We start from the raw sequence: 16,921 nt of genomic DNA on the forward strand, positions 1-16,921 counted from the left end.
CCAGCGACACAACCCATTTATGATAATGACATCTCAAGTCTCGAGATGTCGTTAGCCTTTACTAATCAAGAATCATCTATATCGTCGGAGCACCCCCAAAATAATCTTGATTATCGACTATTTTCTATTCTCATTTGTCTGAGTTTAGGGGTTTCACTAATCGAAGGCGATAAATGTCGATTAATTACAAATAAAGACATCTTATCTCAAATCTTCAATTATTACTACTCCAAATTAACATGTCACATTAAATAATGGAATTAAGTGACATAGATTATTTTAAACTAAGATACAAAAATAGAAGTTACTCTAGCTCCAATGAGACAAAATTAAATAATTATAAAGTCAAATCAAGTAATAAATTCAGATCTATGAATTGCATTTATTTATATTATTATTGTCTATTTCTACCTAAAAAATCACAGCCGTACACATGTCAGCTCATTTCACTCATTACAAATTTTTTCTTAATTAAATTTTATTTTAATTTTAAAATTGGTCAAAAGTTTTATTTATATAATTTACTTAATAAAGATATTAAGATTAATTTTCAAATTAAGTTATTATAATGTGACGAACAAATAATGCATTTAATTTTATTTTTCTAATTGTTTATAATTATAGTAATTTTTTTTATTTTTTGAATTAAGAAATTACACATAATTAAAAATATTGTAATGTGATGGGAAGGTGAAATATTTCTGTCCAAAATTAGGTGGGAATTAAATGCGACCATTCGCTATCCAATCAGTCAATTTTCTTTTTTTTTTTTTTAATTCTATTAATTAATTAAAGTTATTTATTTATTTATTTAAATATAATCTAATTGGACCAAAAACTGTCATCGTCAATATTTAGTATATGAAAAAGACTTGAGAACTTCCCATTTAAAAAAAAAAAAAAAAACTTTTGAGTATATGTCCTTAAATTTTAAAATATTATATTTTTAATTTTAAATTTAAGCTTATGTTTCATGATTTTACGTATTTACACATCGCCCGGTGACTGATTCTAATACCATTTGTAACGGTCTAGGGGTCTAGTGTTCTTACTGGCAAACCGCCTCGTGTTGCCCGGTGACCGGCTCTAATACCATTTGTAACAACCTAGGGGCTCAGTGTCCTTACTAGCACACCTTCCTGTGTCACCCAGTGATGAGTTCTAATACCATTTTTAACAGCCCAAGCCCACCGCCTTGTGTCGCTCAGTGACTGGCTCTAATACCATTTGTAACAGCCTAGGGGCTCAGTGTCCTTACTAGCACACCTTCCCGTGTCACCTAGTGACGGGTTCTAACACCATTTTTATCAGCCCAAGCCCACCACCTCGTGTCACCCAGTGACGGGTTCTAATACCATTTTTAACAGCCCAAGCCCATCACCTCGTGTCACCTAGTGACTGGCTCTAATACCATTTGTAACGACCCAGAGGCCCAGTGTCCTTACTAGCACACCTTCCCGTGTCACCCCATTGACGGGTTCTAATATCATTTTTAACTGCCCAAGCCCACCGATAATAGATATTTTTCTCTTTGGGCTTTCCCTTTCCAGTTTCCCCTCAAAGTTTTTAAAAGGCACCCAGAAAGCCCTTATAAATGGTGTTTTGTTCTCCTCCTCAACTTACGTGCCATCTCACAATTATTCCTGTTTTTTTTTTTAATTATATATATATATATATATATATATATATATATATATATATATATATATATATATATTTAATATCTATTTAAATTGATTTAAAATTTAGTATTATAGAAGACACTAAATTAAATTTATTGATACAATTCATTAATTTAAATGACAATTAGACAAATAATTAAAAATATAAAAAATTTGTTTTTAATAATAATAAAAACAAACTAAACTTTAATTTAACCAATATTTTTGGAGTTATATTTTTAGTATAATTTTTTAAAAGATAATAAATGACGTCATAAAAAAATCGGTGCTTTCGAACACTTGTGAGTCCAGCTAATATGAGGCCCTATCAAACTCCAACCAATCCAAGGCTGACACGTCAGAGAGGGATAGAGATGTCATTTTCCTCAAACAATCGTGGTGTTTTGGGTATTTTAGATTTTGTTTTTTAATTGTTGGAGTGTAATTAATATATGAATATTATTTTTGTATTTATTTTTTTGAAAAGGAATGGCTTCAGGAGTTGGCAATGTCCTACAAAGCTCAGAGCAGCTCCCTCCGTTCGGCAGCTGAGCTGCTTCAATCCCCACAACAACTCTCTCTCTTTCTCTCTCTTCCCTTATCCCTTCAGTCACCTACAATTTCACCGCGTTTCCCTTCGAATCCACTTCCTCCAATGCCGAGAGCAGCGCAGGGGAATTAGGGGAAGATGCCGCTCGTCAGGGTGCAGCTCAAGAGCGAATTCGGGCTTGGAAAGCCCCATCTCTACAAGGAGGCCAATAATGAAGATCCCAAAGCTGTGCTTGACGGTGTAGCCGTTGCTGGCCTCGTTGGGATCTTGAGGCAGTTGGGTGATCTTGCGGAGTATGTTTCTTTTGCTTTCCCTGCTCTATATATATGATGCTTCGGCGGTTTAGTTTCGAGTATTGAATGTATTTATGTTCTTGTTTCTAGGTATTTCTTAGGTCTCTTAGATTAATCTAAGTTAGAGGGAATCAGTGGAGTTATATTCACATCTGGAAATGGAAGGAATGTTTGGGAATGTTGAAATTCACTTGGAAATTGATTAGTTCCTTGAATGGGAACTTCATTTTTGTATCTTGTTTAGGAAACAGATATGGGAAGGAGACAATCAAATCAGAGTTATTTGGTTGGGATTCTAATTCTTTTTTAATTATGTTTTTTCATGATTCATTTCATACCTACTAGTTATTGAGAAGTTCTCTTAGAATGTGACAGGCTCGGTGACTTAGTGAGTGTTTAGTCCCCTAACTCTTTCGCTTTTTTCTTTTTTTTTTTTAGAATATTGCATCGTAGTTAGGGTGAGTGTGAGATCCCATATTGGTTGGGGTGGAGAACGAAGCATTCTTTATAAGGGTGTGGAAACCTCTATCTAGCAAGCGCGTTTTTAAAACCTTAAGAAAGCTCGAAAGGGAGAACCCAAAAAGGACAATGGGTTTGGGCCTTTACAAATGGCATCATAACCAAACATAGGGCGATGTGTCAGCGAGGAGGCTGAGCCCTGAAGAGGGTGGACACGAGACGGTGTGTTAGCAAGGACACTGGGCCCTGAGGGGGGTGGATTGGGGGTCCCACATTGATTGGAGAAGGGAACGAGTGCCAGCGAGGACGTTGGGCCCCAAAGGGGGGTGGATCGTGAGATCTCACATCAGTTGGGGAGGAGAATGAAACATTTTTTATAAGGGTGTGGAAACCTCTGGGGTCCCACATCGACTGGAGAAGGGAATGAGTGCCAATGAGGATGCTGGGCCTCGAAGGGAGGTGGATTGTGAGATCTCACATCGGTTGGAGAAAGGGAGTGAGATCTCACATCGGCTGGCCCCAGAATGTCCTCACTGGCACTCATTCCCTTTCTCCAATTGATGTGGGACCCCCCAATCCACCACCCCCTTTGGGGCCAGCGTCCTTGCTGGCACACCGCCTCGTTTCCACCCCTTTTGGGGCTCAGCCTCCTCATTGGCACATCGCCCAGTGTCTGACTCTGGTACCATTTGTAATGGCCTAAGCCCACTGTTAGCAGATATTGTCCTCTTTGGGCTTTCCCTTTCGGGCTTCCTTTTAAGGTTTTTAAAACGTGTATGCTAGGGGGAGGTTTCCACACCCTTATAAAGAATGCTTCGTTCTCTTCTCCAACTAATGTGGTATCTCACAGAAATGGTGCTAGACCGTTAGAATTTCATTAGGAAATAGTTAGAGTTCGTCTGTAAGTTGTCTGAAAGATGATCATCATCTTTGTGTTGATATGCATATAGGGTCTTTGAAAAACACTTTCACTTTGCTTGGTCCTTTGTGCAATGCAAGTATGTTATTAAACAACATTTATACTGAATGGGATGGTATCATCCTGTGTTGTAGATTTGCGGGGGAGGTTTTTCATGGCTTGCAAGAACAGGTGATGGCAACAGCTTCCAGGAGCCGCAATGTGATGGCTCGTGTCAAACATATTGAAGCTGCCCTTCCTTCCCTAGAGAAGGCAATACTAGCTCAAACAAGTCACATTCATTTTGCTTACACAGCTGGTATGACTCAATTGCTACCTAAATCATTGATTACTTAGACTAAAACATTAGTTATTTCAACTTTTTTGGTGCTATCGACTTGTCCGTTGTAAATACTCTGGACCTGAATAGAGAATCCCTTGTCAGTATGGATTAATTCGTAAAAATGAAGAGGAACTGCTCTAAACTCCACCCCTGACCCGTAAACACGTACACAAACTACTATTTATTGGCTAAAATACAGACTCCAGCCATATGGTATTGTTTGTACCTCACTTCGACCGTGTATTCTTTGTTCTCTAACGTACATGAGTGTTAAATATTTCTTGGCTAAGAAGCACGGATACGGATATGAAACATAGACATGACATGACACAACACAGCACAGACACAGGGACATGTCATTTAAAAAAAAATAAAGGACACGTACACGATAAGGACATGTTTATTTATATCTATTTAGAATGCTTAACAAGCATTTCATATGTGTCTGTCAAACGCTGGACTCATATTCACTTGATACAATTAGTGTTCGACTCGTATCTATTGTTCTAACAAGTGTCTGATGCATGTCCAATAAGTGTCGAAGTGTCCAACACACACTATCCAAACTAAAGGTCTGTGCTTCTTAGCTGCAAAGTGATGTTTGAAGGAGGTAGTTTTCTGATTCACTGACAGGACGAGTGATCCTAGTTTATTTTAACTCGGTACTGGTCACGAACTTATCTTCATAAACTGGGTTTGTGTAGATGAGCTTTAGAGCAGCGCAGTTACAGTTTTCTATAGCATTTTAGCAACATTTGATATTTGCATAATGTAAAGCAGTTGCTTTGCAGGTTCTGAGTGGCATCCTCGTATTCAAACAGACCAAAATCACTTCATCTATCATGATTTGCCACGATTTATTATGGATTCCTATGAAGAATGTCGTGATCCTCCACAACTTCATTTGCTCGACAAGTATGTTCAGTTCGTTATCGTTGTTTAACATATTTCTTCTTATTGAAAATGAGAGGCAAGCTTGACAATGTTGTTCTTCTCTCCATTAGATTTGATACCGGGGGTCCTGGATCTTGTTTAAAGCGTTATTCAGATCCCACATTCTTCAGAAGAATATCAACCTCAGGAAAAGTAAGCTTGGAGAAGGTTCGAAGTGATAAAAAGGCTCAAAAGATCAAGGTATGTACTGAAAATCTAGGGGTTGTGCTATGTGCACTTCTCGAATAAGTGGCTAGCTTTCTAGTTTTTTGTAACAGCCCAAGTCCAAGCCCACACCACTAGCAGATATTGTCCTCTTTGGGCTTTCCTTTTCAGGCTTCCCCTCAAGGTTTTTAAAACGTATCTGCTAGGAAGAGGTTTCCACACCCTTATAAAAAATATTTCGTTATCCTCCCCAATGTGGGATCTCACAATCCACCCCCTTCAGGGCCCAGCATCCTCGCTGGCACTTGTTCCTTTCTCCAATCAATGAACCTTGAGGGGAAGCCCTTGAAGGGAAAGCCCAAAGAGGACAATATGTGCTAGGTAAGTCATTAACCTTAGAACTCAAAGGCACAGTAGTACAACCTATAGAACAGATCCTGGTCAAATGGTCGAGAATGTGGAGTCATTGTTTTATTTAATATTCTTGAAATCAAAGATAGGCTCTGTCATTTTGACAAATAAATTAACAACGCACAGAGAAAACGATCGTTGATGCGCAACGGAGAAGTGACATGTGGTGCATCAATTCCCAGTTTTAATAGCAGGTATTACAAACTAACAGTTAGTTTTTGGACATTTCTTCTTTAGTTGAATGGAACACTGACAACTAGATATGCAGCTTGCAGTTTAACTCCATTTCCAATGAAGTAGCTTCCTTTTCTCAAACTGCTACAGCTGATATGAGGATGAAATCAGATGCTGGGGAGTCTTCAAATTCTTTTGATTCCGGAACTGGGTCACGATATACAGGAAGTGTTACAAAATTAGATTCTTCCTTGCAAACTAAAGAACAGGAATTTAGGGAATCTTCAAATTCAAGCATGATGCAGTTTAATGATGCTGTTGATTCATTTGCCTCAGATGAACAAAGTAGGATGGTAGATGATAAATTTCAATTTGAATTAGATGATCCAATTGATTTGAGTTTCTGTTCTCATGTCACATGGGATGAAAAGGCAGAAATAATGAAGCCCAGGAATCAGGAAGATAGTGTAGAAAAGATAGAAATGTTGCAGCCAATATGTCAACAGGATGTTAGAGAAATGGCTGAAATTATGCAGCCGAGAACCGGAAAGGATGTCGGAGAAATGGAAGAAATTATACAGCCAAGGTCCCAACAGGATGTTAGAGAAAAGGAAGAAATTGTGCAGCCAAGGACTCAAAAGAGGGTTAGAGAAATAGCAGAAATGTTGGAGAAAAAGTCCCGACGGGATGTTACTGAAATGACAGAAATTGTGCAGCCAAGGACTGAAAAGGGTGTTAGAGAAAGGGCAGAAATTGTGCAGCCAAGGTCCCAACAGGATGATAGAGAAATGGTGGAACATGTGGCGCCTAGGGCTCGAACGGATGTCAGAGAAATGGACGACATTGTGCAGCCAGGGTCCCAACAGGATGATACAGGAATGACAGAAAATCTGCAGCCAAGGACTCAAAAGGGTGTCAGTGAAATGGCAGACATTGAGCAGCCCAGGACTCAACAAGATGTTAGTAAAATGGAGGAACTTGTGCAGCCAAGGACTCAACAGGGTGGCATAGAAAAGCCAGAAATGGTGGAGCCGGGTAGTCGACAGGGTGATAGCGAAAAAGTGGAGATAGGGGAGTCGAGGCGTCAACAGCATGATAAAGATGAAGAATATAATGTTCCTATACCTGAATCTACCCTGGATCCACAGGAAATGGAAGGCTTTTACCTCAGAAATGATGAACAAACGAGCACGCCTGCTAGTAATGGCCACCTGCTAGAATCCGTTAATGACGGGAATGTATTTGATGAAGTCGAAAGTGAAACGGATAATTATATGGATGCCCTCAACACCATTGAGTCAGAATCTGAAAGTGACCTTGATTGTCAGACGAAACGAGAAGTCGAGCCATACTCATCCACTATAAAGTGTGAAGTAGTAGAACCAGTGCATGACGTCCTTGAATTGAGTTTGGATCCTGATATTTCGATTCTTAACCCGAGTAATGAGCCTCAAACGTCCTTTGACAAAGGTATGATGTCCAGTCTGCCAAATTTAGTTTCTTCAGATAGTTCTTACCATGATCAAAGGCTCGAAAACGCCGTGAAGGATTCTAACCTCGACGATCCCCTAGTAACTAATTTGCATGACAAGGAAAGTTCCATATCAGAATCTGATATCAGTGACTCCTTCCCTCCTGACTCCACTTCTAGTTTCGAGGATCAGTCGGGAGTTAAATTATTGAACACGGTGCACGAATCGCACGAATCTGAAAAAGCTTCTTTCTCCAGCAATCCGTTAGATAAGTTCTGGACTAATGGTGGCTTGCTTGGACTTCAGCCATCAAAACCTCCTTCTTGGGCTGTGTCAAATGCTTCTCGTGAGGACGCGAGTAAAGGCGAAAAACATGGCCCCTCTCATCATGCGTTTTTGATCAATGGTAATGCACAAGAAATGAAAATGGGTACTTTTCCCAAAGATGCTATTAACAGTGAGAATGATTCAACTTCTAATAAGTCCACATTGCATCACGATGATCAGAAATACGATACGTCTCGGGTATTGTCAAGAGATGAAAGTCTTGATATTAATCATTCAAGCCATGGATCTAGTTGTGTCCATATGAATGATATGGCAGAAACCATTATGGAGAAAGATGAAGATTCGAATCAGAATTCTGGACTTGGCCATCAATTGCTTGTAAATGGCTTTCATAGAAAACTAACGCTAGTACAAGATGAAAGGTTTGAGACTACGTCTGGTCCAGATTCATGTCCTCCTTCACCCCCACTTGATCACATGAAAATCTCTTTCCATCCTGTTTCTGGTTTTGAAATTTCAAAATTGAAATTGAGATTTCCCGACGACAGTGAAGGCCGAGGAAGCATGAACGACATATTTCCATCGTTTCAGTTGGCTCCCGAGGAGTCTATTTCTGTGCATGAGATTGGCTCTGACTCTGATGACGACGACACGTTCTGTAGATCATCTCCATGTATGTCAGATGATTGTCTTAGTGATCGCTCTAAGTCGAATTCTGACCTGTGGGAATCAGACGACGTTTCGGGAAGCACGTGCAAGAATTCGTATGATTTACACATATCACAGATGGCTTCATCATTTGAGGGAATCACAAAAATTGGGACTACTGTGGACGGTGAAAGTGAAAATTTGTACACTAGGAAGGGCATGGATGAATCGTTTTCGGGTCCGTTACTTGATCTTCCATGTTTTGACATTGTGAACACTGTAATGAGTGAAAGAATTGATGATATTGATGCAATGAATCTTCTTAAGCCGCAATGTTCAGATAATCCTGCTCCGGCTGTGCCTCCTCTTCCTCCTGCACAATGGTGTGTATCAAAAACATCCTTGAATGTGTCTGAAGACCTGAAGGATTTATCTGCTCGGTCGGAACAGATGGAACCAATTGTCTTGCAGCAGCAAATAACTCATGAGCCCATTGCAACCAAGCCAAATGACAAGGTAAATAGTAGTATAGTGGTTATTTTGATAGCAAACATAAACAACCAGGATGACTTAAGGCGTGGGAAGTTCTAATTGTTTATACATTTATTATTGAATGTAGAAGCCAGAACAAGTGATGATGGATGGTAAAAAAGAACTTAACCGCATTGGAAATGGCCAAGTGATGGATGCGAGGGAAGATTTTCTTCAACAAATAAGAGAAAAAGTAAGCAATTTTCTTACGTTTTTGTTTAACATTCGTTTTCTTTTATTGATTTTGTTTGATTCTGATGGATATTGAATTACCCTAATGGATGTGAACTTGCGGCATATGTGTAGTGCTACGGCTAGCAGATATTGTCCTTTTTGAGTTTTTCTTTTTGAGCTTCCTTGAGGTTTTTAAAACGCGTCTGCTAGGGAGAGGTTTCCACACCCTTATAAAGGGTGTTTCGTTCTCCTCTCCAACCGATGTGGGATCTCATTATCCACCCACCTCTGGAGCCCAGCGTCCTCGCTGACATTCGTTCCCTTCTCCCATCAATGTGGGACTCCCCCAATCCACCCACACCCTTATAAATGGTGTTTCATTCTTCTCCCCAACCGATGTGAGATCTCACAATCTACCCCCCTTTGGGACCCAGCGTCCTCGCTGGCACTCGTTCCCTTCTCTAGTCAATGTGAGACCCCCCCAATCCACCTCCCTTTGGGGCCCAACGTCCTTGTTGGCACACTGCCTCGTGCCCACCCCCCCTTTGAGGTTCAGGCTCCTCGTTGGCACATTGCCCGATGTCTGGCTCTAATACCATTTGTACCGGTCCAAACCCACCACTAGCAGATAGTGTCCTCTTTGGGTTTTCCATTTCGGACTTTCCTTCAAGGTTTTTAAAACGCGTTTGCTAGGGAGAGGTTTCCACACTCTTATAAAGGGTGTTTTGTTCTCCTCCCAAACTAATGTGGGATCTCACAATCCACCCCCTTCGGAGTCCAGCGTCCTCACTGACACTTGTTCCCTTCTCCAATCGATGTGGGACCCCCCACCCCCCTTGGGACTAGTATCCTTGCTGGCACACCGCCTCGTGTCCACTCCCCTTTGAGGCTCAGCCTCCTTGCTGGCACATCGCCTGGTGTCTGTTCTCTTTGGACTTTCCCTCAAGGTTTTTAAAACACGTTTGCTAGGGAGAGGTTTCCACACCCCTATAAAGGGTGTTTCATTCTCTTTCCCAACCGATATGGGATCTCACAATGTGATACATGGTCAGTTTTATTCCTTGCACAAAAGCTCTGCAAATCAAATCATCCAAGTATACAGACTGGTTTTGTTGTGAATTCAACTCTATACTAATTCCAAGGCCATAGCATGCATACATTAGCATTTGTGCATTCGGAGATCATACGCATGAACTCACGTTGGCCATCATGTTTGTGACGCATTCGTAGTATTCTTATTATATTAACTAGACATTTGCCTCTATACTAAAATCTGAAAGCTGCCCTTGAAGATTCTTATATCATAATTTTTGTAGCCAAGATTTCCTTTGTTCAAATAAGATCAAAAGTTGTATAGTTCATGTTAATAACTATTCTCGACCATGTTATCCCCAGTCATTCAACCTAAGACCTACAATGACTGAGAAGGCAAGTACTACAGCAGGACCTGCTACCCATGTCAAAGTCACAGCAATTTTGGAGAAAGCCAACGCGATTCGCCAGGTTCTTCATTGTCTTGTTTTCCAACTATGCACACTATATATATACATGAAAGACTCGCCATAACTATTGAGTCGTTTCGCAGGCTGTTGGAAGTGACAACGGCGAAGATGACGATTCTTGGAGTGATGCCTGATTGTAGAGATGAAACCTATGTTTCCCGGAGACAACTCTCATAAAGATGCTAATAGTTGCATGCATATGTAATAAAACTCATGGTATGTCTTGTGAATAAGCTTCCTTTTTGACTTATATTCCCTTAGAGAACTTGTCAATTCCTTGTAAGCATTGAGAATTGAGTATTAGGTGCTGGGAAAGATATGTTTCATCATACTTGCAGGTTGCAGCAAGCAATAGAGTGCATAAAAGAAAGCCTGAAAATGCTTGTAAATTCGACTCTTTTAGCTTTTACTCTGCCTCTTCAATTGTCTTTGTGAGATCTCACGTCGATTTGGGAGGAGAATGAAACATTTTTTATAAGGGTGTAGAAACCTCTCCCTAGTAGACACGTTTTAAAAACCTTGAGGAGAAGTCCCGAACCCTGAAAGGGAAAGCCCGAAGAGGACAATATATGCTAGTAGTGGGCTTGGACTGTTACAAATGATATTAGAGCCAGATATCGAGTGATGTGCCAATGAGAAGGCTAAGCCCCAAGAGGGGTGGACACGAGGCGATGTGTCGGCAAAGAAGCTGGGCCTCGAAGGTGGTGGATTGGGGGGTCCCACATCGATTGGAGAAGGGAACAAGTGCCAGCGAGGACGTTGGGCCTCCAAGGGGGTGGATTGTGAGATCCCACATTGGTTGGGGAGGAGAACGAAGCATTTCTTATAAGTCTGTGGAAGCTTCTCCTTAGCAGACATGCTTTAAAAACCTTGAAGGGAAGCTCGAAAAGGAAAGCTCAAAAAGACAATATCTATTAGTGGAGGGCTTGAGTCGTTACAACCTTTCTAATCAATATCTATTATGATTGGATTAGATGGACCTTTTCCTCCCTCCGAAAGTTAACGTTTTGTCATCATTCATGGACGGAAAAGAAAAGAAATAAAGAGTTGAAAAGTGTTGCATTCCATGTAAGAAGACCAAAAGGGGAAGTAAAGTACGTTGGTAAAGTCTTCAAAGAATCATTCAAAGAAATACTTAAAAAAAAAAAAAAAAAAAAAAAGAAAGGTCAAGTCTTGGATATCCCAGAAACTACAGAATTTTATTGACCAAGAAAGAGCAACTTCCAATGGAAGAAACTCCAACATTATTTAATTAAGTGCTGCTCTAAATCTTCCCATACCCGTCTCAATTTAATAAACGATTAGGTGATATCGAGAAACATGCCGTACTAATCTAAAACTCATGAATTTCGATCCATGTCCTTAACTTTGGAGTTCATGATTGAACTAACTAAAAGGAACGTGCATCTTGTTGGTATAAATTTAGATAGTAAATTTTAGTTTTTATTATAAAATTTGTCCCTTTACTTGTAGGAGTACATCTTGGATCTGCCGATTATGTTATGGACGAAGTCCTACTCACGGGAGCCTGGTCGAACATCTATCCATCTGGGTTCCATCAAACATCAAACTCTCCTGTGTTCATGCTAAATCATTTACGACGTACATTCCATATAGTGGGTGCATAATCTAACCTTTGACACATGGGCTGAGGCGCAATATCGACACACTCGTGTCGTCCAGTACTGTCCTTGAAAGACCATTTTTAAGGATGACGTGCAATAATGGCACATTGTGTCGTCCGTTACTGTCCTTGAAAGATTCTTTTCAAAGGATGACGCCCAAGACGCTCGCCCATGTTGTGACACACGTATGTGTCACAGGTAGCTTGCTTAGGCCATAGAGGCAAGAGGTAGTGGAGAGCCAACACCATGCCTCCCCCTGTAATACATTTTGAGGCATTGTTAATCCTTCTTGAGTAGATGTCTTTTTGGCGAGCGAACATACGATCTTGTGCATAGTTCGTAGAGTACCCGATTGACACCAAAATTTGGCAAGGTTTCATCTTTCATATTGACAAACTTAATTTTTGAGCTGCGTGTCGAAACTCCAACTTCTGAGATTAAGGCCTGTGGCCCTACCTGACCCTCTCTAAGCTTGTCTTCAACACTCGTGTTGCCTCATTCTCTCGAACCTTGTATATGCCTCAACTTAGTTTCAAAACACGTTCTTGGTGTGTTGGATGATGCACCATCTTCATTGGTTATATCATAACACTTCTCAATCTTGACCTTCACGTAGCCAGATGGGCATCACTTGAGGGTCGCCCCTTGTGTGTCTAGCTAGTGGGGTCACAACCTACTTTCTCTCAATGAGGTTGTGGCACGCTCTCCACTTAACCCAGTTATCATCTTTAATGACTTTCTCAGGGCACAATCGTATCATCAATTATGACAAGTAACACGCGAGTCGAGACCATGTTGCATGATCTATACCACCCAGGCTAAGCCATTTGCTACTGAAACCCACCTAGACATTCGTACATCGGCTAGGCCTGATTGTTGTATGGTTGGTCGGTTGAGGGTGAGGCACGGTAGGCAATCATAAAAAAAATAAAGTTTTTGAGAAACTTAGAAGAACCAAGCCCAAGATTCGGATCCGAATTTGGCACTTGTGTGCTCAGACATTTTCCTACCTCTCTTGCAAGATGGTCACATTACTTACTGTTTGCTTCTAACAATAAAGTCCTTCCAATATGCTTTGTCCTCACTCACATGCATCCTAGGAAAGTTTTCAAAAGGTCACCCAACATAGAATTACTCCATACTCTCCATGACTGAGCTACCGAAAAAGAAAGTACACCTTGTTGATATAAGTAATGTCTTTAAATTCTTTTAAGTCTTCTTTAACCATCCTATCCTCATGATCGCAGTCTCGATTCATTCATATACTTCTCTTTTACTCAGTATCACAAATTCCAACTCGTAACTGTGACTAATTTCAACTATTACACGAACAAATCATATTTAAAATTACATATACTAAACCAAGTTGAAGATATCATATCAAAGACATATCTTTATACATTATAATATGAAAAAGATCAAATCTTCAAATTTAAAAATGGAAGAAAGAAAGGAAAGAAATAGTGATGGAAAGCATCCCAAACAAAAGTGCATCTCTTTCCAATGAAAAATGGTGTTTTGTCTATCATAGCAAAAAAAGGTGTTCTTGGAAAAGAGGGTTACTTTCATATTAAGTTTATAAAAAAGATTGCTTTATTTAAAGCAAATCCATTTATTAAAAGCATTCCCTAACTTTAAAACCCTTTTAAAAAACCAAGTATCATCAAAGTTAACTCACCAAATACATGCATTCAAACCCACCTAAAAAAGTCGATTCAATCTTAAAAATTTCGATTACGACCCACAAATACGTTTCGTTTTAAAAAGTAACAAAATTTGCTATATGGGTTCTGATCGTACAATGTTTATAGATATATATGAAACGAAAAAGACTCTTCTAGATCAGTAAATCATGTTCGGTTGTTCCTTTAGTAAAGTTATTGAGTTGCTCTGTTTGAGAATCATTTTGTTTTAGGTTTTCTGATTCCTCGGGAATATATTTTTTAAAATAGGTATCAAAATTAAGATGGGTTAAAAATTTGAAGAATTTTTATGTGAATGTCAACTCTGTCCATGTGCTAAGATTTGTAAAATTGTATAGATTAATAAAAAAAAAAAAAAAGCATATTATAAACTAAATAATTGATATAATAATGAAAAAAATATATACCCTAAGTATAACGCTACCAACAATCATCCATAATTATTTATTGTTGGTAGAATAATTTGATATTATTTTTCAAACAACTTGATTATTATAATTAAAAAATTGTTATTATTTATTATAATTAAAAAAAATTATTGATTATTATAAGCATAAAATGATTGTTTGAAAAGCAAAAGATTAAATAATTTGTGGAAATTTTAATTCCGATCCAGTCCATATATTACACGACAAAATCATTTTAATTCTTTTTTTTTATATATATATTAATTGTCTTTATTTATTTATTTATTTTTTCTTTTGGGTTGGAGAGTTGTGGGAGAGTGATGGAATTATATATATATATATATATATATATATATATTAAAATCCTCTCTCATTTGAAAAACAAAATCCCGATTTAGCTCGTTAATGGTCGTGACATTTCTTTACGTCTCTTGTTGTTTGTCCGTTTTGGCCCGTTATGTATTACCATCAGTCTCACAGTTTTAAAATGTGAAAAGGAGAGGTTTCCACACCATTATAAAGAATGCACGGTTTTGTTTGTCTCTTTAACTGATGTGGGATCTCATAATCTACTATTCTATGGAGAGGGTCTAGCCCTACTCTGATCAGTGTCTCGCACCGTCCGGTGATTGGCTTTGATATCATTTGTAATAACCCAAGCTCTCTGCTACCATTTGTCGCTAGCCTCACGGATTTAATATGCGTTTGTTAGGGTGAGGTTTTAACACCGTTATAAAGAATGTTTCTCTCCCCTCTCCAACAAATGTGGAATCTCACACCTGCGATATTATTGCATTATTTACTTGTCTTGAACGGCTTGTAAGAGTGAAAATTATCTCTACAAACCAACGCGAGTTCTTTTAGTATGTTTTGTCCTTACTCATATACAATACTTGAATTCTCGATGTAGATGCTACATAGTTGGTTCTCATCCTTCAGTGACTACGAGTGTAATAGGAGCATCCGGATCACCCTAAGATGATTATCACATGGCCATTGAGAACGAATCAAATCAAATGGTTCAATTTCTCAATCTTTCTGACTTGCTCCTACTGAACTAGGATCGAAAAGATTGAGAAAAATCAGTCATTCACAACCACTAATGAATGATTCCTCGAAAAGTTAAAGATTAGTAGTCATTTTTAGAAATCGAATGGATTCGACCTTATACATACACGAGGAAGGTAATAAAGAGACTAGGTTAGGGTCGGGGGTATGTTATCTCTATTTTTGACCATTTTTTAGCTAACAAGGAGAAATCCCTCCTGACTCACTCTCTCATTGTCTATTCCGTTCCAGGCAGGTCTCTTAAAAGTGAGTCGAGACTGGGTTAGGGTCGAAGAATATAATCTCTATCTTTGACCTTGTTTAGCTAACAAAGAGAAATCTCTCCCGACTCACTGTTTCATTCTCTATTCCGTTCGAGGCAGGTCTCTTAACCATTAAAAGACGTCTCTCAATGATTATCATCATATTTTTATAATGTTTAAAAAGAAAGAAAGAAGATGATAATGATGATGTAGTGAAGCAATGATGTGTACAAAAAGCTCATCCAAACCTTTTCTTTTCCTTCTCACCAACCTCTCTCTCTTCACTTACCCTTTTCCCCTTTTTCCTTTCAATTATAAAGTCCCCATTTTTAATCCCAATTCCCCCAAACCACCTCTCTCTCTGCCTCTCTCTCTCTCTGCCTCTCTCTCTGCCTCTCAATGATGGCGGAGAGAAACAAGTATGAAGACGACGAGGGTGGAATCAAGCTATTTGGGACAACAATTACGTTGCAAAACAAGAGACAAATGAAAGAAGAAGACACCAACAAATCAGAATCAGCTGAAAAAAAACCGGACAAGATGATTCCTTGCCCAAGATGCAAAAGCCCCGACACCAAATTTTGTTATTTCAATAACTACAACGTTAATCAGCCAAGACATTTCTGTAAGGGCTGCCAGAGATACTGGACGGCCGGTGGCGCCCTCCGCAACGTCCCCGTCGGAGCCGGCCGCCGGAAAACCAAGCCTCCTTGTCGGACCTTTGATGGGTTGCCGGAGAATTGTGTCTTTGATTCTTCAGGGATGGTGGCGGTGCAGCCGTTTGAGTTGGAGGAGTGGCACGGTGGTTTTAACCAAATTTCACCGGTGAAGCGGCGGAGAGATTGCCAAGATGGTCAAACTTGTTGATTCCTATCCCTTTTTCCCTTTTTTTTTTGCTTTTGTGTCAAGAATTTCAAATTTGAAAGAAGAAACTTGTTTTTGTACAAATATAGACTTTGTTTATAGTTTTTTGGAGAAAAAAGATTGGATTTTTAATGCTATGACCTTGATCATCATCAATAATTACCCTCTAAAAGGTCAAAGCCATGCTTTATAATTGATTACATAAACACCCAATTAAATTAGGATTAAGATGCTTAATGATTGCAAGCTACTTGATTGAAAAATAGGGAGAATAGTTTCTTTAGATGGGTTTTGATTAATTCATTCAATAAGTTTCTAGTTTTTGTATTATTTAGTTGTTGATAAGCTATAAGGAGGAAAAAAATGAGAGTTTCTCATCGATTTTGGGTTGGTATTTCAAAACCCATATGATAAGATCAAGAATGTTACGATCAATAGACAGTTGAGGTGCACGCACGTTTGATGTCATGAATGTTATGATCAATATAGTTGAGATGCACGTAAGTCGAG

The 16,921-nt window shown here is 39.1% G+C and overlaps 2 protein-coding genes across 3 annotated transcripts; both read left to right on the forward strand.

Moving 5' to 3' along the window:
- Positions 1-2,141: 2,141 nt before the first annotated feature.
- On the forward strand, positions 2,142-10,891 carry LOC111801679 (protein SCAR3). Of its 2 annotated transcripts, XM_023685776.2 has the most exons (9): positions 2,142-2,504; positions 4,017-4,180; positions 4,996-5,119; positions 5,209-5,338; positions 5,840-5,907; positions 5,982-8,811; positions 8,915-9,019; positions 10,396-10,503; positions 10,586-10,891. In XM_023685776.2, the coding sequence occupies exons 1-9, from the start codon at positions 2,350-2,352 to the stop codon at positions 10,634-10,636; spliced, it is 3,735 nt and encodes a 1,244-aa protein (XP_023541544.2). In that variant the 5' UTR covers positions 2,142-2,349; the 3' UTR covers positions 10,637-10,891. The 2 variants fall into 2 exon arrangements, with proteins under 2 accessions (XP_023541544.2, XP_023541545.2); XM_023685777.2 differs by lacking the exon at positions 2,142-2,504 and having other exon boundaries at positions 4,040-4,180; positions 4,985-5,119.
- A 4,992-nt stretch (positions 10,892-15,883) lies between these two features.
- On the forward strand, positions 15,884-16,548 carry LOC111802234 (cyclic dof factor 4). The gene has a single exon (XM_023686528.2). It carries the CDS (start codon positions 15,947-15,949, stop codon positions 16,412-16,414), a length of 468 nt encoding a protein of 155 aa, XP_023542296.1. The 5' UTR covers positions 15,884-15,946; the 3' UTR covers positions 16,415-16,548.
- Positions 16,549-16,921: the final 373 nt, after the last annotated feature.

The sequence above is a fragment of the Cucurbita pepo genome, chromosome 9 (genome assembly GCF_057944985.1).
Source record: "Cucurbita pepo subsp. pepo isolate OVF chromosome 9, ASM5794498v1, whole genome shotgun sequence".
Taxonomy (NCBI): domain Eukaryota; kingdom Viridiplantae; phylum Streptophyta; class Magnoliopsida; order Cucurbitales; family Cucurbitaceae; genus Cucurbita; species Cucurbita pepo.